General features: G+C 33.9%; 1 protein-coding gene across 4 annotated transcripts in view; it reads left to right on the top strand.

Annotated features, from left to right (window-relative positions):
- FNDC3A (fibronectin type III domain containing 3A) overlaps positions 1-23,555 on the top strand; it is a 143,109-nt gene that overhangs the window by 20,567 nt on the left and 98,987 nt on the right. For all 4 annotated transcript variants that reach the window (XM_042967852.1, XM_042967922.1, XM_042967702.1 and 1 more), the window contains exons 2-3: positions 3,904-4,041; positions 23,320-23,395. In XM_042967852.1, coding sequence (XP_042823786.1) covers positions 3,943-4,041; positions 23,320-23,395 — 175 coding nt within the window. In that variant the 5' untranslated portion in view covers positions 3,904-3,942. The remainder of the gene's footprint in view (positions 1-3,903; positions 4,042-23,319; positions 23,396-23,555) is intronic.

Here is a 23,555-nt window from a genome sequence, read left to right as displayed (position 1 = left end):
TGTTCTGTGTTTTTATCATGAGCACCCCGGAAACTGCCTTCATGCCTCTCCGAGTTCCCATCATTTCTTCTCCAAAAACAATTACCTATCCTGACTTTTAACACATAGATTGGTTTTTATTCTGTTTTGAACTTTCTATAAATAGAGTTACACTGTATGTATTCTGTTTTTCATTCACATTGTATTTGTGAAATTTATGTGTGTTGTTCCCTATTCACTGGTTCGTTAATTTTCATTGCTGTATAGTAGTCTGTTGGATGAATTAGGTACTATTTACTGTGCAGGGACATTTTAAATTGTTTACAGTTTAGGGTTAGGAGAGAAAAGTGCTGCTATATACACTTTCAGGTACTTATCTTTTGATGCACATATGCTTGCATTTCTTTTTGGTAGACTAGGAGTCTAATAACCAGATCATAACTGGATCGTAGAATATTTATATGTTCAACTTTAGTAAATAATATCAAAGTGGTTTCCAAAGTGATTTTATGAATTTCAACTCCCATTACATATGAGTATGACAGTTGTTCCATAGTCTCGCTGATACTTGATGTTGTCAGTATATGATGGCATTTCATTATGATTTTTAATTAGCTTTTTCCTAGTAGCTAATGAATTTGAGAATCTTTTTATATGTTTATTGGCCTCTTGAATTTCCACTTTTGTAAAGGGTGTATTCAAGTCTCTTGGCATTTTTTTTTAAATCAATTTGTAGGGGGCCTGTATAAATGCTAAATATGTGCTCTCTTTCAGTTATATACGTTGTAAGTAGCTTCTCTCAGTCTGTCGCTTGCCTTTCACTTAAAGATATTTCTTAAAGAATAGTAGTTCTTAATTGTTCAATGAAGTTCAATATATCATTCTTTTTTTATGATTTAAGAAATCTAATATGTACTCTGTTTAAAAAATCTTTCTCTGTCTTATGGTTATGAAGATATTCTTGTGTATTATCTTTTAGAAGCTTTTTTGTTTTACCTTTTACATTCAGATCTGCAGTCTACCTGGTGTTAATTTTTTAAATACTGTTTAATTTGGCACTAATTAAAATTTCAGACTTAAAAGTTGCAAGAGTAGTACAGATATATCTAGCTTTTCTTCACCCAGATTTCCCAAATGTTAATATTATATTATTGCTACATAAATTAATATTGATATGTAGATTATATATATAAATAGTGATATGGAGCCATCTTGTACTTGTATACAAAGGTGATTGTTAAAAATCAGGAATTTTCAGGTCAGTTTTTAAACCATGGTACCTTGAAATGAGCTACGGGGGAGTATTTATTCCCTGAAAATTAGCAAATGCATCAAATTGTCCCCCCCCCTTTTTTTCATGTATCTAATGATACCTTATTAGAAAATAAAAATAGATGCATAACTTAAGTGGGTATTTATAGTCGCAAGGTGAGATGAAAATGTAGGAAATAGGAATAACAGAATTAGAAGAAATTGAAAGAAAAAGCTGACAGTGTTCTCTACACAGGATTGAAAGGAATATTTATGTTTCTAAATGCATCATTTCAGTTGCATGGCTGTAATTTCTAATTTGCAAACTTATATAAAACCTTTGCATATAGTGAAATGGATATACCATGCAAGAAAGCAATTGATGAAAGAAATTTCTGATATGCTAGAGCTTTGAAAAGAATAAAATTAGAGATAACACCTTAAATGGAATGATAATGTTAAAGCAATAGCACGTGGCTTCAGATACAATCTATAATAGTACTATTAGAATTAACTAGAGTTTCAGAAGAAATTTGTGTTTCTTTTTGTAAAGCTTCCATTCCACCTCTTGAAATCAAATTATGGTTATATCTTCAGCATTAGTTTCTAAAGTTCAAGTAATACTGGCAGTTTGCAGTTTTAGTTAAAGATATTATGTAAAATATTATAAACAATATAATGACAAAAAGTACTCAGTGGTTTGCTATTTTTTTTAATTTACTAATTTTACAAAATGAATTATCTATAAACTTTCTCTGGTTAGTCCTCTTAACGTCCCTGAGTGTTTCTTTGACATGCAAGAGGGAAAATAGTACATTGTCTCTTTCCTGTCTTACAACTTTTTGCATATTCACAGACTAAAATTATTTGACATGATTTACCCACTGCTTTTATCATACTTTAAAAAATACAACATTACAGGGGTGCCTGGGTGGCTCAGTTGGTTAAGTGTCCGACTCTTGACTTTGTCTCAGGTCTTGATTTCATGGTTCACGAGATTGAGCCCCTCATTGGGCTCTGTGCTGACAGAACAGAGCCTGCTTGGGATTCTTTCCCTCTCTTTCTGCCCCTCCCCTGTTCCCTCTCTCTCTCTCTTTCTCTCTCTCAAAATAAATAAGCTTAAAAAAAGAAAAGAAATACAGCAATACAGATTAAGCCAGAAGTTAGGTTTTCCCCTTTATATATGTTATATATGTATAAATATAAAATGTGTGTGTGTGTATATATATGTGTGTGTGTGTATGTATGTTAAACACATTATAAATATGTGTCTTATATGTATATATAATTATAACATATATAATGTGTTTAATGACATGCATTGTTATGAGATAGTATAAAATATTGCTTACTGTGGCTTCAGTATAAAATCTTGATGTAGATACCTATATTGAATATTTTTTTAAAATCTTAACAGCAGTGGGGCGCCTGGGTGGCTTGGTCGGTTAAGCGTCTGACTTCGGCTCAGGTCATGATCTCACGGTCCGTGAGTTCGAGCCCCGCGTCGGGCTCTGTGCTGACAGCTCAGAGCCTGGAGCCTGTTTCAGATTCTGTGTCTCCCTCTCTCTCTGCCCCTCCCCTGTTCATGCTCTGTCTCTCTCTGTCTCAAAAATAAATAAACGTTAAAAAAAAAATTAAAAAAAAAAAATAAAATAAAATCTTAACAGCAGTTTTTATATATCTAAATAGAAATTTGTTTTTAGGTTAAATCCACATGTTTGAGAGTTTCTGCAGAGATTCAAGATTTTAAAATAAATAATAAGAATTTAATACCTTGCAAAAGATAAACATTTTGCTTGACACACTACTGAATTTCAGAATTCTCCAAGCACCCAAAAATGTTTGTAATTTTGCTTTTTAGTATAAATTTGGTAATATTTATGATTAAGCTCAGTTCAGCTTGACTTGTAATTAGCTGACATTTAATATGGTACATTAGTATTGCTTACATCAAGTCTTTTACTTTTTATATAAGTGATACTATGTCTGCAGTTAAAGATTTCTAAATGTATGTGCTTTTCATCACTGACATCACTGATTTGGCTTATTATAAAGTAAGTGTCACCTAGAAAAGAAGAATAAAACCAGAATGACAGAAGACCAGTGTCAGAGCTTAAAGCTTAAAACTTGAAGGTTTTTATTCTAATCCTCAGCAAAATTTTCTACCATTTTTCTCTGAGGAATTAGTGACAAATCATAATTCTTGTGTAGTTCCTAGGATGGGGTGGGGGGATTGTGTCTTCAAAATCACCTTCTCTGCTTATACAAAAAAATTAGTGGTAGAATTGCTTCCACAGTCTTTGCATTTTAGTGCCTGTGCCATACTAATTATTATCTAGTATTTCATTAGAATAATGGTGGTTAAATAAACATGGTATAGAGATGGAAGGGATAGAGACACAGACATGGAATTTAAATAGAAGCTTCTCATGTATTGGTTTGACTATATCTTAGTTTATACTGTCTACATTGACATACAGTTGGTTAAGTTGTAAGAAATGTATTTCTTTAAGTGGTCTATTGACAGAAAAAAGTAGTTAACAGAGTATTACAAAATTTCCTTTGACAAGAATATCCTTTTAGGTTAAAGAATGAGATAAATCTTGAATGTATTATATTTTAATATATTTTTGAGGATGTACACACCGATGGCTATATATTTTTGTTTTTCAGAATTGGAAGGTTATCCAGTGTATTAATGTCTTATTGATAATGGCAGAACATCCACCCCTACTGGATACAGCTCAGATTTTAAGTAGTGATATTTCTCTTCTGTCTGCCCCTATTGTAAGTGCAGATGGAACACAACAGGTAAGGACACTGAAATGTTTATTTCCTTATGTCTAGTATGCATGTATTTCTTTCAGAAGAATGCAAAATTTAAAACAGAATGAAACTTCACAATAGTGGGTTCCTGTTAATTCGGATCTTAAACTCCAGTTCAAAATGGTGTTTTGGTTTCATAAGACAATGAAATAATGAGACTGTTTTTGAAGTTGCTTCTATTAATGTTTAAATTCTTTATTTTTTTATTTATTATTCTAATTAATGTTTAAATTTCTTGTGTGTATATTTAGTTGCCACTAAAGTTGTTTTTGTTTTAGTTTAGACAATGTATTAGTCCCTGATTGTTTTTTAACTAAGTTTAACCTTGCATTTTAATGATTATTATAAATCATTACTTCAAATCATTATGAAATCATAACTTAATTATGTGATTAAATGATTGTTTACATTATATAATAATAAAACTGTATCTTCTTTTTCTTCCTGCTCTTCTCTTCTCACCAGACTCCCCCCACCCAAAAGCAAATACATAATTCCTGAGAGCTGGTGTATTTTTTCCCCAACCCAGGGCTTTATACGTTTTCTAATTTTTTGACTTGTGATTCCCCAGTAATGCTAAACAGTTGGGAGTGATGGGCTTTCATAAGTACCAAGCTTGCACCAAGCAATATGTTTAATTCTCACAACTGCCTTGTATGGTAGGGATTTTAATATTACAGGTGGGGAAACAAAGATGAAGGACATGACATAATAAATAATAATGAGAAGGAACATTTTGAGTGCTCACTATGTAAAAGACACTGCGCTAAGAACTTTATCATCTTATTCTTTCAGTAATCCCAAGAGGTAGGTAGGTTGAACCAAATGAATTTTAGACAGTCTCAAGATCACACAAAGCTTTCAATCCTAACCATTACTCCTTCTGCTTACTTGGGAGATTAAGAAAATAATAGTCACATTTTGTTAATTTACAAACTTAGTATCTGTAGTGGACAATTAAGATTTGCTTTCAAGATAAGAAGCTACTTTGTTAACCTTGCTATTGAAAAATCAAGAGCAATTGGCTTGGGTTCTGAATTTTTCTGGTTTGTATAAAAATTCATGAAAAGTATATCTTGGTTTTAATTTTCACATATACTCAGATGGCTTTTAGCAGAAAGTTCATTTCACTAAGCTTGATTTTCATGGTCAAATTTAAGTCTGTTAAGATATTTTTTTTTTCCTGCAAAAATAATGGATGTGGCAGATATCCATTTACTTTGGGGCTTTGAGAGTATCTTCAGTTATCAGTATTTCTTCAGGCCAGTCATTGGTTTCAAGTTTTTTATAACTTAATGTATAAAAGAATCTATTAAGCAGTTAATTACAATTCATTGACATAGTTGCTATAGTGTATAGTCTGTAAAGGGGAAGACAATAGGCCGAAACAAGACTATGATGCTCTTGACTTATCCAAAAAGGAGATTCTATTGGTAGAATTTTTCTTAAAATCTTGAGGGCACTATCTAGCCTGTTACAGTAGTGGTGTAGTTGGGTATAGAGAAAGGAGCTGGGAATAGAAGAATCAACTAGAGCAGGACTTGAAGGGTTGGTTTGGGGATTAGTGGATCTAGGGGATGTGTTTTTAGGGAGGGTTTGAAAAATAGGTTTCAGGAGTTAGAGTTAAGCCTTAAATTCGAACTAACAGAGTATTGTAATTTGCTAGGGAGAAAGAGATGAGTAGAAGGAGCACCGTACTTGACTGATAGATTTAGATTTGGGTGACCTAAGACAAGTTATTTAACTTCTCTGGGTGTGTTTGCTTCTCTATAAAGTGGAGGTAATAATAGATTGCTTCTTAGAGTGGCTGTAACTATGAGGGTGAAATGAGCCTGAAGGAGCTCAGTAAATGTTTGCTGAATCTGAATTGAAGCACTCAATAAATGTTTAAAAGACTGAGGAAACTCCATAGACATGCCAGTCTGGACTTAAATCAATAGAGATAGTTATAGTGAGCAGTGGATCAAAAAACTAAGGGATAGTTATGAAAGATATATACTAAAGAGAGTGGACTAATAGCTGTGGTAGAATGTAAGAAACTGAACAAAAGTAGGTAACAGAGGTGGGAGTTTAATAAAGTTGACAACAGGCATTTCTTTGTCTTAACTCAGGAACTGATTGGTGTGCCAAGCATGGCCAAGTTAGAGCTTACCTATGGATATGTGATACCACCCGGTTCGTGCCTGTGGTACAGAAGCAAACTAAAAGACAGTTCTTGACAGAGGGAAATGTCGTGTATATGCATGATGTTAAAAATTCACAATAACAGAGTATCCCTTGTCTTGACTTTTTGGGGGGAATATTACACTATTTCTTGGGAATATATAATAGGATGATTTCTGTCCCACCTCTTGAGAGCAAATTAATTTTATAGTTGGCCCTTCAGATTATCACTTCATCAATATTTTCTGCTTCTGTATTTGGTAGTATGTCATGTTACAAAGTAGGCCTTTTGGCTCATGAATCATACTAGAAGGAATCCCACCTTAACATCATTGCTACTAGTATTATTTTTAGGGAAGGTATAATAGACATTTATCATTCATTCTGAGTGGCAACATCTGAGCTGTTTTTTGTGTTTGTAGACTCCTCATTCTTCCCCCCTTTTTATTAATAGACTTTTATTTTTATAGTAGTTTGAGTTTTACAGAAAAATTGAGCAAAGAACTTCTTTCATACCACCTCTTCCACATAGTTTTCCCTATTGTTAACATTTTATATTAGTGTGCTACATTTGGTACAATTAACAAGCCAATATTGATAAAGTTCCACAGTTTACATGAAGGTTCACTCTTGGTATAATACAATTGTATGGGTTTTGACAAATGTATAATATCATATATCACCATTATCATAACAAATAGTTCCACTGCCCTAAAAATCCCCCCTATGCTCTATCAATTCATTCCTTTCTCCATCCCACTTTACCCCACCCCATCCACCCCTGGTAACACTAATATTTTTACTGTTCCTATACTTTTATCTTTTCCAGAATGTCATTTAGTTGGATTCATAGAGTATGTAGCCTTTTCAGACCATCTTCTTTTCATTTAGCAATATGGTCTAGACAGTTTCTTTTTGTGGCTTAATAACTTTTATTTTTATTATTGGATAATACTTCATTGATGAATGTACCAGTTTGTTGATCCATTCACCTATTGAAGGACAGCTTGATTCTTTCCAGTTTTTAGCAACTGTAAGTAAAGCTGCTTTAAACATTCATATGCAGGTCTGGAGCACCTGGGTGACTCAGTCAGTTGAGCATCCCACTCTTGATTTTGGCCGAGATCATAATCTCACAGCCCATGTCAGGGCTCTGCGTGGAGCCTGCTTGGGATTCTCTCTCTCCCTATCTCTCTGCCCCTACCCTGCTCAAGCATGTTGTGTCTCTCAAAATAAAATAAATAAACTATAAAAAAATTCACTTGCAGGTTTTGGATGGACATAAGTTTTCAACTCAATTGGGTGAATACCTAAGAACATAATTGCTGTATTGTATGGTAAGCCTATGTTTAACTTTATTAGATATTGCCAGCTTATTTTCCAAAACGGCTGCACCATTGCTCGTTCCCAAGCTTGTGCTTGATCTGAGATTATATCCTTTCCTGATAGAGGAGGTAAAGCATATGTGAGTGCTTGTGCTGTCCTGTTAGCACCTCCAAATCTGCATTTGCATCAAGCACCATGCAATGTTCACTGTTGCCACCATCAAAAGAAAAGTTCAGGTATTTTGGTTTCCTATGTGGCTCAGCAGATTCCTTATTTAACTTTACCTTCTCTAATTTCTATTTATGTATCTTCTAAAATGATTGAGTGCATTTAAACTTTGGGTTAAGATCTGTCAAAACTCAGCTTATCTGGCTTTCTTTCCCCCAGGATCTTCTCCATTTTATTAATCTTTTTGTTATTGTTATTTTATAGTTGTCTCATTTGTACCTGCAGGCTTTTAATTTATGGAGATGACTGAGTAATAACATAGAGAGGCTAATGCTATTGAAAGAAATTTTTTTACTTCTATTTCCTGAAAGAAGGGGGCACACCAGGGCATGGAGAAAGCTTCAGGTTTTGGTCAGGAGGCAGAAACAAGAGCAAGAGGAAAGGCTAGGCGAAAGCCATTATTGGTGTTTCTGCAAGAAAGGTAAATCAGGGTAGAGTAACAGTTTAGGATTGGCTAGTTTTAATAACTGTGGCAAACAAGAAATAATAAATGTTGGTGAGGATACAGGGAAAAAGAAACTCTTGTGCATTGTTGGTGGGAATATAAATTGGTGCAGCCACTATGGAAAATAGTATGGAGGTTCCTCAAAAAATTAAAAATATAGCTACCATATGTTCCAGCAATTCTTCTTCTGGGTATTCATCTGAAGGAAATAATCACTAACAAAAAGCTGTCTGCACCCTCATGTATGGAAACCAAGATATGGAAACAATCCTAAGTATCCATCAATGGATGAAATGTGTAAAGAAGTTGTGGTATATGTGTTTGTATACACACACACACACACATACATACATGAAATATTACTAGGTCATAAAAAAGAAGAAAAATCCTGCCATTTGCCACAATGTGGATAGACCTTGAGGTCATTATACTAAGTGAAGTAAGTCAAACAGAGAAAGACAAATACTGTATTATCTCACTTATATGGGGAATCTATTTAAAAAAAACAAAAAACAAAAAAAACCTTGGATACCTTCCTTAAGTATTTGGTAGAACTTGTTCAGTGAAGCCCTTTGGACCTAGAGTTTTCTTTGACTTAAGCATAGAAATGATGAAGTAAATCAGACTCATGCTATTAATACTTTTGTGTTAAGTTTATAAATGAGTGTCATTACTGAGATAATCAATATTACTGAGATAATCTGTATGTATTTGGTATTTAAGCAATTAAAATGTTTAAGAGGGGCACCTGGGTGGCCCAGTCAGTTAAGCGTCCGACTTCGGCTCAGGTCATGATCTCATGGTTTCTGAGTTTGAGCCCCACATCGGGCTCTGTGCTGACAGCTTGCTTAGATCCTGGAGCCTGCTTCTGATTCTGTGTCTCCCCCTCTCTCTACCCCTCTGATGCTCATGCCCTGTCTCCCTCTGTCTCTTAATAATAAATAAACATTAAAAAAAATTTAAGTGTTTAAGAAAATTTCAGTTTTATGACATTTATGAATTTATAACTGTTTAAGCTCTTACAATTGTGACACGCATTTGAAGTATTTAAGAGAAAATAAATGCATTAATCTTACTAATGCAGATTAAAATGCTTAAGGGGAGCAAACCTGGAGAAAGAAAATATTGTAGTAATAGATAAAAAAGAAAACTTGGATTAAGGTCATGTTAATGATGCACAATTTGAGAAATATTAGGGAGGTAGAATTGACCAGAATTGAACAACTGGCCAAAGAACAAAACTGAGAGAGGGTAAAAATTTTCCCAGACTCCTTCTTTGAATATTTAGGTGGATGTCAAGGCCATGTTCACTAAGATAAATCTAATCAGTCAGGATAGGCAAGGTTCCTTCATGGTTAGAAACATCCTGTAAATCCCAAGTTTACCAAAAGGCTTATTGCTTACACTACACATCTTTAAGAGGTCATTTGTGGCTGTGCTCCAGCCTATATGTAGAATGTTGATGGTATCATGGCAAAGATAATGGTGACCTACATGCTGACCTCCACCCATGTTTCATTATCCAGTGCAAATCACATGGCAAAACATGTGATCAGTAAGTGGGGAAGGATAATCTTGCCCAAGGGAGAAGCCACAAATATTTGGGAAAATAATAAAATCTTCTAGAATAAGGCAAACAGAAGGAGCAGATTTGAGAGAGTATGAGAGATCTTCAATTGAATTTGAGGTGTTTGGGAAATATATAAGTAGAAATAATAAAAATAATAGCTACCATTTGAGCTCTTGCATTGTGTTACATATTGAGTCAAGTTCTTTACTGACCAAACTGTAAACATTTAGTAAATCTTAGGGGTGAGATTACTGAGACTCTAAAATAATAGCTCACACCTTTGTGACAGTAATTTTTGGCCTCAGAATTCTAATCCAGACCTTTAATCCTAGAAATTTCATGGCCCAAATTAGTCTTCTAATTGCTCTGTAGGTTTGCCTGGCAAACAAAATAGCTGTTTGTTAATTGTCTCATTCTTAAAAGTTTTTAGAAAGGTTAGAATTTAAACATTAAATCAATCTCTTCTTTCCCATTAGAGTTTGTTTCTCCAGAATGTCTACACCATGCCACTTTCTATGATGTTACATAAGAAAGTCAAATATTTTTTGAAAATGTCAATATTAACTATTAACTTTTCCCTAGAGATACACACATAGATACAGATATGAAAATCTGCTTATATTATCACCTTTTTTATGAACACATAATTTTAAAAATTCTGACATTAAGCCATGCTGCATTGAAAAAAAATCATCTCATTTATTCACGTACTATCTATGTGCAAATTATTGTGCTGGTTCTTGTTGTAAGAAATAACAAAATAAGATTTATAAATTGGGTGTAAATTTTAAGGTAGTCTAAAGAAAAAAAGCTTCCTAAAATATCATTTAAAAAAAAGTTACAAAGGGTGTAAACAAACTAGAATTTATATTTGGCATAAAATTTGGCACTGTATCACAGTATTCTTACTGGGACCAATATCATTTCATTTGTTCATTTTTTTTTTTTAAACATTTATTTGTTATTGAGAGACAGAGCGTGCGCAGGGGAGGGGCAGAGAGAGAGGGAGACACAGAATTCGAGGCAGGTTCCAGGCTCTAAGCTGTTAGCACAGAGCCCGACGGACGTCTCGAGCTCACAAACCGCAAGATCATGACCTGAGCCGAAGTCGGACGCTTAACAGACAGAGCCACTCAGGCGCCCCTCATTTGTTCATTTTTGAAGTATGTATCTCTTCCTGTTTTCAAGAAAGTAAAAATTGGCAAATTATTTCATCTGAGAAGTGAATAGCAACATGCTTTCATATAATTAAAGCTAATACAGCAAAATTATAAGTTAAAATATTAAATATTTTATAGTATTTTAGTGAAATACATATGTATATATTTAATTCTATTGTGAAAGGTCATCAGATTTTAAGGGAACAATATCTTAAATGAAATATAATGGTCATGGAATTTTGACGGTTTCTACTCTAAAAACAATTGATTTTCTGTTAGATTAACTACTAGATATTCTGGTGTAGTTAGAATAATTCCTAACCCTCTAATTAAGTGACTATAGTTAATCAACCCTTGTGCCCTATAATCCTGTAGGAAATGTTGACTTTTAAGAAATATAATGTTGGGGGCACATGGGTGGCTCAGTCCGTTGAGCATCCGACTTTGGCTCAGGTCATGATCTCAAGGTCCGTGAGTTCGAGCCCCACATCAGGCTCTGTGCTGACAGCTCAGAGCCTGGAGCCTGCTTCGGATTCTGTGTCTCCCTCTCTCTCTGCCCCTCCCTCACTCATGATCTGTCAATCTCTGTCAAAAATAAATACATTTTAAAAAAAAGAAAAAAAAGAAATATAATTTGGGCTGACATGAGGAGGAAATAAAGAATAGCTTATAAGCAGCACTGAGTAAATAGGGACATTCAAATGAAAACTATCCACAGAATTCTAAAAATTCTTTGCTCTTCTGTAACAAGAGATATTAAATGAGAAGCCTGCCTACAAGGATTATTTTTCTCATGATTTTTCTTGTATGTATTCGCTTAATATAAAGCAAGATTTTTTTAAGGCAAGATCTTTTTTTGTCAGAAATTATAAATAGGTACAAATAAAAGTTGTAGTGTGCATTTTCAATTTGTAACATTTCCCTTTCATTATAAACTGTAGTGATTATATATTCAGAGTACTCCTATATATAATCTATCACCAGATAGAATGCTCAAGGTTCGTATTCCTAAAATGCTTCATTTGTGTGATTTTTTAAAAAATAATAATTGAAAATGGGAAAAATATACATATACGTCTAAACACATGACAGAAAATATACAAGATATTATAAACAGGGACCCACCCCAGAAAGAAGAGTCTAAATTTTGCCATACACCCTTTGGTACTATTTGAATATTTTTTAATGTGAATTTATTACATTTTCAATAAAAAAAAGTTCTATCAATTGAGAAACAGAAAAAGAGAACATGCAATTTAAAATGTACATGTATATATACATATATATATGTGTATATGTATATATATATCTCACAGGGAAAAAAGGTCTGAACAGATACACACCCATCTGTTCAGTGGTTCTTCTCAGGAGAAAGGGATTGGTTGAAAGAGGTGGAAAGGCAAATTATGCTTTATCTTAACTGCTTAAAGTTTTTGTTAAATTAATTTATTTTCAGAGAGAGAACGAGCTGGGGGGGGGTGTTGGGGGGGGGGGCACAGACAGCTATGCTGACAGCAGAGAGCCCCATGTGGGGCTCAAACTCACGAACCATGACCTGAGCCGACCTGAGCCAAAGTCGGACACTTAACCAACTGAGCCACCAAGCACTCCTGAACTGTTTAAAGTTTTAAGAATGCTTTTATTTAAGGCCAACATAATCAGAAGAGTGCATAAATCATTTTTGTGCAGCTGCTTCCTTGTATCCCTTCCCAGGAAGTACTTCCTCTCTCTTAAGCAGTATCCCCTTTTTCCTCCTCAAACCAAAGATTAATTTAGCCTGTTTCTGAATTGTATATAAATAGAATTACACAATATGTATTATTTTGTCTTTGGGTTTTTGTTCAATAGTTCATGTATGAGATTCATCCACGTTACCACTTATAGGTATTTGCTACATAATATTCCATTACACGAATATACATCAATTGCTTCATTCTAGTACTAATGGAAGCTTGGATTGTTTCCAGTTTTTACTGTCACAAATAATTCTTCAAAAACATTCTTGAACATTTCCTAAGTTTTGGCTTTTTGGTTTTGGTTTTTGATTTTTGGTGAGGTACATGAGGAGAGTCATCTCTCTGGAATAATTTTGAAAATAATTTGTTTAATGAGTTCAAAATTAGCCAACTCACACTGTTGTTTTGTTGTTTAAAAATTATTTTAAAGTAATAATAGTTCATGTTTCCTTCATTTTCTGCCTTCCTTAAAATGTTATCAGAAAAAAATATTTTTTGGCCACCATTGATATTTTCTTCCATATTTTAAATTGTCTCTTAAATATTTTCCTCTTGCCTGCTTCACATGGGTAGGTAGGAATCATGATTGTATTGTAATCATGACAAATTGTAAATCTTTAGATTTAAAATTGGTTACATATGATGGTCATTTCACATATCATATATTTTTAGGAACTTAAATACAGTTCAATTTCACAAGCATTAACTAAGGTAACCACTACTAGATTATGTCATGTAAGAAATACTAAGTACAACACACAGTGTCTGCCCCTATTGATTCACAATTGTTATATTCCTGCCTCCCCCATACATATACAGTATTATAACCCAGTATATGGGTAAGGACTGAAAGTGATATAAAAGGCTTTTCTCATCAAGTATTGCCTTAGAAATACTTAGTTACACTTGAAGAAAGTATTTTCTTTTTTATTTCAACATGGCTCTAAATTATCCATTATGCCTTCTTTTTTAGGAAATGTCTGAATAAAATACTTATAAAGCATCAATCCCAATGTCTCATATGTGTCTATACACATATTATTGAGCACTTAATAGTCTTTATACCTATATAATATTGAAATTGGCATATTATTGGCCACTTAATAGTCTTCATACTTACATAATATTGAAATTGGCATTTTAAAGTTAAAACAGCTGACAAACTTAAGTGGCACATTAATGAGTGCTTAAGGAGAAGAATTTCATGTTAGCTACAAAGTTGGCCACATACTAGCTATATACAGACAAAGCACCCTATCTTCTTGGGGGTAATTCATGGGACTAATGAAAGATTTGGGGGAAGAAAGTAGGTTGGAACTGTGTTTTGAAGGAGGGAAATTCAAATTAAAACCTCAATGAGGATGTAAAATATTAAGAAATCTGACAATATAGAAAGGCTGTAGATCAGTGTAATCCCTTATACACTGCTGGTGCAGCCTTTTTGGGGGGAATGATCTGGCAATATTTAATAAAGCTGAAAAGGTGCATATCTAAAATCTAACATACATACTTGTAGATATTTATCCTGCAGAAAATCTTACGCATGTGTATAAGAGTACATGTGCAAGATTATTCATTGCACTGTGTTGTAATAATGAAAGATGTGGACACAATCTAAATATCCATGAGAGAAATGAATAGAATTTGGAGGATTAATACAATGGAATACTATATACTTCTTTGCCTGAATTTATACTATGGATAAATCTCAATTACAGTATTAAATAGCAAATTAGAGATATGTAAAACATGATGCCGCTGATATAAACTAAGAAACAAACTCACAAAATGATGGTATATACTAATAGTGGATGTATGCAAGCATGCACATTAAGAGTATTAAGGATAAGAAAGATATCCCAAATTCAGAAAGATCTGTAAACTTACATGTCTCTTTCAGAAGAGCATTTGAGACAAATTTGGCAACATGGTAAATCTGGTTGCTTCCAGACACTGATAGATACATACTCTCTACTTTTCTGTATGTTTGAAATGAAAGACATTACCTTAGACATTACAGATAGGATAGTTGATAAAGTTTCAAGGGGTGCTTGGGGGGTGCCTGAGTGGCTCAGTTGGTTGAACATTGACTTCAGCTCAGGTCTCATGGTTCATGAGTTGGAGCGACATGTCAGGCTCCATGCTGACAGTACGGAGCCTGTTTGGGATTCTCACTCGCTCCTCTCTCTCTCTCTGCCCCTCCCTTGCTTGTGCTTTCTCTCTGTCTCAAAATAAATAAATAAAAACTTTTAAAAGTGGGGGAGGGGGCTTGGGTTCCTCAGTCGGTTAAGTGTCTGACTCTTGATTTGGGCTCAGGTCATGATCTCACAGTCGTGGGATTGAGCCCTGCATAGCCTCCACACTGGACTTGGAGCCTGCTTGGGAGAGTCTCTCCCTCTCCTTCTGCCCTTCCCCCACTTGCGCTTGCATGTGCTGTCTCTTAAAATAAACATTTTTTTTTAAAAAGAGTCTTAAATGCTGTAAGTTTTGAGTTTGAGATAATAAGCAATAGGTAGTCAATAAAATTTGCAGGGTACCCTGTACTCTTCTATATTAGCATTATAATTGTTGTAACTGTCTCCCGTATGGATTCATACTTGTATACCCATCTCCACAAACTAACATATACTAGTTGCTCATTTATTATTTGCCAAAAAATGCATTAAATGGATAGATGGTTGACAGATCTCAGTTGTCTACATGCTGGTGTCAAGCATATATTCTTAACTAAGTTTGCAAGTTATTATCCTTCATAGAACTAAAAACTAAACTCATGTTTAGTAATTTGATAATTGTCCTTTTATTTCCAAAGATTAATCTTTATTTAAACGTTTGTTGAAATATGTTACATCAGCCATTGTATCTATAGATTGACAGGGTCCAGTGAAATGCAAATAAAATTTGATTTAAAGTTTTTATAATCAAATCAGTTTACACTTTGATGTGTAAGTAATTCAGACTTTTTTGTGAGTTGATAGTATATTTAGATGAAATGTATTTCTCAGCTTAATTTCCTAGGAAAGTCAGGTAATCAATTCAAATTTAGAAAGTTGAGGTGCCTGCAGTTTATCAAGGCAAATAAATACAGAAAAGGTAGTTTGAAAAGTCCTTTTGGAGCTTGGCAAATCTAACATTATACCATCTGATATGGTAGCCAGTAACTACTAATTTAAATTAATTAAATTAAAGGTAAATAAGCTTGCAGATTCAGGCTGTCATTTTCACTAGTTGCATTTTAAAAGTTCAGTAGCACTTATGTACACACACAGACCGTATGTATAGGTACATGTAGCAGGGGGCTATATACCAGACAGCATATAGAATATTTCCATCATCACAGAAAGTTTTATCAGCTAGCCTTGGTCTCAAAGCCAGAGGAAAAGATTTAGGAGTTATTTAGAGATGGATAGTAGTTAATTCAGCAAACGTTTGTTCAACTTTTGTAGCCTCTAAAACTGTAAAATAAATAGATTGACATCTTATGAAGGGCGAATGTAGTGGAGGTGACACATGTAAACAATATAGTTATGTGCTAAGTGTTATACTGGAGGATATACAAAGTGCTGTGGGCCCTATTACAGGAATAATTTAACTCTGCTTTAGGATGTCAGCATCTTGAAGGAATAAGTAGAATTACCTGAAGAAGAAATTTTTTGTTTACAGACTAAGTCCTCAGGCATGGAGGTTCAGCATAGGAAACATTAGTTAGCAGAAGTCAAGTCTGAATCAGTAGTCGTGCTAGAGAATAGTAAGTCAGTCACAGGACAGTAAATGAGAATGAAGCTATTGACCATGGAACCCTGGAGTGAGAGGAATAGAGTAGGTTGATGACTAGAAAGCTAAAGGATCAGTACAAGAAAATATGGAAAGTCAGAGGCAGGCCGGTCCCAGACCAGTTCAGGAGAAATCTCTTAAACATTGTGTTCTGGGTATATTATCTTTCTTATGTCACAATTGATCAACTTCTTCTAGGCTGGGGGCAGATCCTTAAAGTAACAGGTCTACACTGATAAAAATAATAATACTAAGACTTAAATATATGGTGCTTATAGTAACAATAGCTAACATGTACAAATAGTGTTTACTGTATACCATTCACTGTCTTAAGCACTTGACATATGTTAACTCAGTCATCAAAATAACCCTGTGAGCATTGAGTTAATTTGAAAGCCTTCAGTCATGGATTGGGAAATTACATTGCTCAAGGTATGTTAACTATTATTCAAGGGTACAAGGCCCAAAGGATTTTCCATTTTATTATTACTCACAACCTCATTAAGTTGGCACCCTTGAGCAAGCCTGAAGAAGCAGGTGAATAAAAAAACAGGACAAGGATTAGATGCTACAGAGAATTTTGTTCACGTGCTTTGTGTAATCTGAGGGTTGCTGTTTGTGCTGAATTGTGTTTTTCTTACCCCACCCCGAAATTCATATGTTGAAGTCCTAACCCTCAGTACTGCAGAGTGTGACTGTATTTGGAGATAGGGTCTTGAAAAAGGTAATTAAGCTAAAATGAGGTCATTAGGGAAGGCCCTAATCCAATAGAATTTTCCTTTTTACCAGTGTCTTGTAAGAGAATATTAGGACAAAGACACATAGAGGGAAGACCATGTGAAAACATAGGAGGAATGTGACCATCTGCAAGCCAAGGAGAGAGGCTTCAGAAGAAACCAACCATGCCAACAACTTGATCTCAAACTTCTAGCTTCCAGAATTATGAGAGAACAAATTTCTGTTTAAGCACCCCCCGGTCTGTGGAACTTTGTTATGGCAGCTAAGCAAACTAAGATGATAGCCAAAATAATACATTTGTAAATATTGAAGAGCATGAATATATGTTTTTGATTTTGGGGTTGATTTTTTGGCTCTGTCTGCTAAAACCTCTGCTGGGTTTCAGAAATAGAAATGTGAGGTACTTTGTTCTCAGACCTGACTTAATGTCAGTCTTAATGTATAATGAAGAATGCAAGTTCCATGTCCTTGTAGAAAGGAGAAAATTAAATTACATCTGCAAGATTGATTCCATCCATAAACATTTTCCTCTTTATTTTTTCATGATTATATTTGGTTTTGTAAGTTATTTTTTATGAAAATATAGGTGAACATTTTTAGAAATTAATATAACCTTAAACATTTCATATGAGGTATATATTCTTCAAAATAAACAATTTAAACTATTAGAGTTTTATAGAATTAAACTTAAGTACTCCCTAAATTCAGAAGGTTCAATTTTTGTTAACTGCACAGAACAAATCACTTATAACATCTTATAACATCTTGGGAGTTTTTGTCTTTTCCTTTAGAGATTATAGAATATTAGGAGCAACCTCCACACCTTCATGGGGCTTGATCTCATGACCCCGAGATCAAGAGTCACATGCTCTACCTATTGAGCCAGCGAAGCACCCCACCAACCTTAACTGATCCTTTAGGTTTTAAAGTAGTGAAACTTTCTGGAGTAATAAATAATACCATGGTTTTCCAGATGGCCATCTTAGCAGTTTATGACTAATTACATTAGAAAGATTGATTATTTCCCTGGGGTTCAAACTGGGGAGAAAATCCCAGACTCCTCACCCTTTGGAGACAGACCTAAATATCTATACAGTGTTTGAAAAGTTCCCAGGGTGATTGCAAGTTATCTTTCCTTTCATCTAGTGTACATCTTTTCATCTAATACTCTTTAATCGTGCTGTGAAGCAGGTATAAGATTGATACTTTCTTATTCTCATTGTACATGTAAGAAACTTAGACCAACAGCAGTTAGGTAAAATTGAAACAGATGACAAAGGAGTTCTTTATTATCTTTGAAATGCAAAATAGTATTTTTAAAGTTGTATCTAGCAGTGATTAGTAACAGTTGAAAATTAAGATAGTAAGATATAATTTATACATATGGATTGTATTTTAAAAATATTGCTCACTTACTATTGTTTTTCCTTTAGAATATACACAGATATTATTAAGTAGTGATTATTCCTGACATTTAAATAAAATTTATTTGTGTAGACAAAGCATAAATAAATAAATTTTGGCACTTTTATTCATTAGTTCAGATTCCGGGGTGGTACCTCAGTTCTATATTTTTTATTATAAATGTTCATTTGAATTTGCCTCACTGTAAGTGGCTAATTGATGTAAATTGAGTAAATGCACTGGGAGTTTACTATATAATAGAACAGTTGGTTGAATGGTTTTGTAAAATGAAGAACTTTTTCAATAATACTAATGATCACCTCTTAGTTTACTTTTTAAAAGTAAATCTGGTTTAAACTAAATGATATCTCAGGTCTCCTTCAGCTTCCAACTTTTCCAAAGCTGTATGCTCGGTTTGTTTAGAGGTATTCATGTCAGACTTTCCAGTCTCTGGTGTCTATGCCCCTTTGTCCTTTTCTTTCCTTCCTCACTCCAGAGATGTCTTTTCTGCTATTCTGCTTTTTTTTGAAACTTACTTCCTTCCCTAAGTAAATAATTTTATATTTAAAATTATTTTTTATTTTTTTAAGTTTATTTTTTATTTATTTTGAGAGATAGTGTGAGCGAGGATGGGACAGAGAGAGAGAGAGAGAGAGAGAGAGAGAGAGAGAGAATCCCAAGCCAGCTCCGAACTGTCAGTGCACAGCCTGACTCGGGGCTTGATCCCATAAACTGTGAGATCATGACCTGAGCCAAAATCAAGAGTCATCCCCCTTACCCCACCGAGCCACCAGACACCCCAATATTTTTATATTTGATCCCTTAAAATTTCGTCAGTCTTCCATAACTTCTCTAAGCCTTTGTATCTTTTTACTATCAAAGAGTTTAGGGAGCATTAAATTTTTATTATGTTCTTAGAGATTTTTACATGCTTTATTAATGAATATACTCAGCATATTTAGACCTTTAATCAGTGACATTTTCATTATATCCTTTGTGTTATGTTTTTAATATAACATTTTTGAATAACTATTTCCATGTATCATCATAGCCTATTTGTGAGAATAATTTATAGTATTATCTATAGTCATTGTCAATGCTAATCTGCCCTTTGGGTTAGGTATCTTACCCAAAACATGTTTCAAGCATATGTTTGTTTACTACTTAAGTAACGTAAATATTAGTACTTAATATTTAAGTTTAGAATACACTTAAAATGTTCACTAGTTCTGCATGTCTCTTCAGAATGTGAGAAGTTGAACTGTTGGTGGACATTCAAATAATTGCTTTTATCAACTCTTCACCCACTGTTGACTCTGTTAACTCAAACCAGGCATTAGAAGTTCCCAACATTTGCACTAAAGAATGATATAGAACTGGCTGGCTGATATATTGTGTCAGGGGAGTCTTGAACATGGCAACAGCTCTGTTATTAGGGATGTAAGAAGTGAAAGAACCTGGGGAAGAAAGAGTGTAGTGAAACTGTCAGGGCTGAACTCTGATTTCATAAAGGGATTAGGGATTGGAAGCCAGCAGTACCTTTGAGATAAGTACAAACCTAAGAGCACAATCATTTGTTTTTGTGAAATTTGAAGATACTGAGGAATTTCATTTTTATAGCCCAATGAAGTACTAATCATTTTATGATACTCTATTTGTGAAATTTGCTAATTTTGCAAATAGAGGCATCCATGACATACATTACAAAATGATGGATAATTTATCAGGATTCCTCACCTGTCACACTTCTGAGAATTACTTTGTTTATAAGATATCTGTGGTCACTAAATTAGATAATACATGTTAAGAAGCTGTGTCATTATGATTATACAGTTTTGTGGCAATAATTAACCTCAGGTAGAATAACTAGTTCATCATTCATAGTTCCTCTCCTTTCTCCTTATCACATTGTACTATTGTTTATAATAAGGTTATGAAAAATTGTTCTGCATTTATGCAGATGAATATAAAGTGACGTAGGATTCTAGGGTCACTTGGGTGACTCAGTTGGTTACGTGTCTGACTCTTGGTTTCAGCTCAGGTCATGGTCTCACAGTTTGTGAGTTCAAGCCACGTGTTGGGCTCTGTGCTGGCAGCATGGGGCCTGCTTGGGACCCTCTTTCTTCCTCTCTCTCTGCCCCTCCCTTGCTCATTCTCATTCTCTCTCTCTCTCTCTCTCTCAAAATAAATAAATAAACATACCCTAGAATTTGATGGTCAGGGGAGGCCTTTCTGAAGAGATAACATTTGAGATAATGGAGTAATAAGAAGCAGGCCCCCTAAATAAAACCTGTGTACAGAGAGAAGTTCCTAGATTTTATAAAATGCATTTTAAAGCCATCTACTTGCATAAAATCTCCCAAGGTTCAAGAATCTCCTTAGGGGAAAAAAATCCCTGCCCAGAAAACGTGACTGACTACTTTTTCCTCTTGCTTTTTTTTTCTCTTGGTTATCCTTCACCCTGATTTCTGTTAAAGGTATTTTCTCATCCTCCAGCATTTCTTTTTATTCTGATTCAGTATTTCTCTTCTTATTTTTGTTTCCTTTTTTTTTTTTTTTTTTTAACTTTCTTTGAGTTAACTATGCCTTTTCTCACTTACTGACTTGGGTGCTTACTAATTTTCAGTCTGTTCTAAGTATTTAAAGGCCTGTGTTTTTTGATAATACAATTTTGCCTTTATTTCAGGGCTTTAACTTAACATGTTTTTGTTACATTTCACTGCTGTTGATTTACTATTTTTCATTATGATTTCTTCCCCTAACCCACAAATTATTGAAGCTTTTTAAAATTTGCAAATGTATTTTTAAATTTCTAACTTAATTGCAAATAGAGGATATGCAATATTAATTCTTTGCAATTTGTGACACTTGATTTGTGATGTTGTCTATAGTCCAGTCTTGTAATTTTCATTTCAATTGCATATGTGCTTGGAAAGAATATATATTTTCTAATTGTTAGGTGCAATATTCTTTACATGGCCACCAAATCAAGATTATGAATGGTGTTGTTAAGGTCTTCCATATCCTTGATGATTATCATCTACCTGTTCTGTTAATCACTGAGAAAAGTATTAAAATAGACCACCAAAATAGTAGGTTTGGCATTTTCTCTCTAACTTCTTTTAATCTAACTTATTTACTCTTTTTAATAGGCAAACTTAGTCCATTTATATTTATTTTATTAATATATTTGGATTATTTCTAACAATTTATTTTGTTTTCCATTCACCCTACTTTTCTTCTTACCTACTTCCCTTGAAATGAGGGTCTTTCAATCTTTGCCTGAAATATTAACCAAGAAGGTGAAAGATCTCTACACTGAAAACTATAAAACTTTGATGAAAGAAATCGAAGAAGACACAAATAAATGGAAAGGTATCCCATGTTCGTGGATTGGAAGAATTAGTATTGTTAAAATGTCCATACTATCTACAGCCATCTTTAGATTCAGGGTAATCCCCATCAAAATTCCAATGGAATTTTTTTTACGGAAGTAGAGAAAACACTGCTAAAATTTTTATGGAACCACAAAAGACCCATGAATATCCGAAACAATCCTGAAAAAGAAGGACAAAGTAGGAGGCATCATACTTCCTGAATTCCAGTTGTATTGTAAAGCTATAGTAATTAAAAGTTCTGGCGTAAAACAGAAAGGACCAAAGGAAGAGAATTGAAAGCCCATAAATAAACCTATGCATGTATGGTCAGCTAACATTTGAAAAGGAAGCCAAGAATACTCAGTGCAGAAAAGACAGTCTCTTCAATAAACGATGCTGGGAAAATTGGAATGTTTACATGTAAAAGAATGAAACTAGACCCGTACTGTACACCATTCACAAAAATTAACCGGAAATGGATTAAAGAGGGGAAAACTACATACCAAAATGTTCACTTCAGTGTTGTTTTTTTAATAATGGAAAAATTGAAAGCTACCCAAATTCCTTACATAAAGAAAATGGTTAAGTAGTTTATGGCGTGGTCATTGGAGTGGTTAATAGCATGGAAAAATCTTTTTAAAGTATTAAACATTAAAAAGATACCAAATTGGAGTTCTTACATATATACATATATATAAATATGTATATACGTATGTATGTTAAGGGGGGAAACTAAGCCTATGCATAGGGAACAAGATTAAGAAATTTATCAAAATGTTAACAGTGTTTATTGTAAGATAGAAGGACTTCAGATTTTTTTTCCCAGTTTTCTGTTTTTCAAATGTCATAAAATTAGGGTGTATAATCTTTATAATGAAAAAAAAAGGTGAGATTAATTTAACAAATTCCAAAATATAACTTGAGATGTCCTACTAAGTCAAGTATGCTCATCTCAAGCTCTGCTTATCACTTTAATACTTTATCTTTTAAAAAATGAAATACTTAGCAACTAATGAACTAAGGATAGATGAGCCAAATATCCTGTGGTTTGACTCCCTCTGTGTTTCAGAGTAAAGTTTATTGCCTTTCCAATAAAAGTGTGCCACTGTATTTGTTTATTCCCTTACTTTTGGCTTAAGTCTCCAGAAAACTGAAGTAATACTTTAACAAATGTGTAAAATGTGTAATCCCATTTTCCCTCCCAGTGTCATAAGGTTAAATAGCTCACATCTACTGTCCTGGCAAATATGTAATACTGTTTTATATATAATCTTGATTGTTATTATTTGCTCTATTATTTGATTATTTTGTTCTGATTAATACTTCTTTCCCTCATTTAAAGGTTATTCTGGTACAAGTTAACCCAGGGGAAGCATTTACAATAAGAAGAGAAGATGGACAGTTTCAATGCATTACAGGTAAGAATGGTAATTTGTTATCATTTGAGATGACAGAAATTTATAATACATAAAGGTGTATATGCTTATGGTTTCTTCCTTTCTTTCTCACTACCACTACCACACCAGCTCACAAACTCTGAATACCTTATGGTATTGCAGTAGTATCCTAATCAGTCTC

This window comes from Panthera tigris, chromosome A1 (assembly GCF_018350195.1).
Source record: "Panthera tigris isolate Pti1 chromosome A1, P.tigris_Pti1_mat1.1, whole genome shotgun sequence".
Taxonomy (NCBI): Eukaryota; Metazoa; Chordata; class Mammalia; order Carnivora; family Felidae; genus Panthera; species Panthera tigris.
This window is presented reverse-complemented; position numbering and strand designations above follow the sequence as displayed.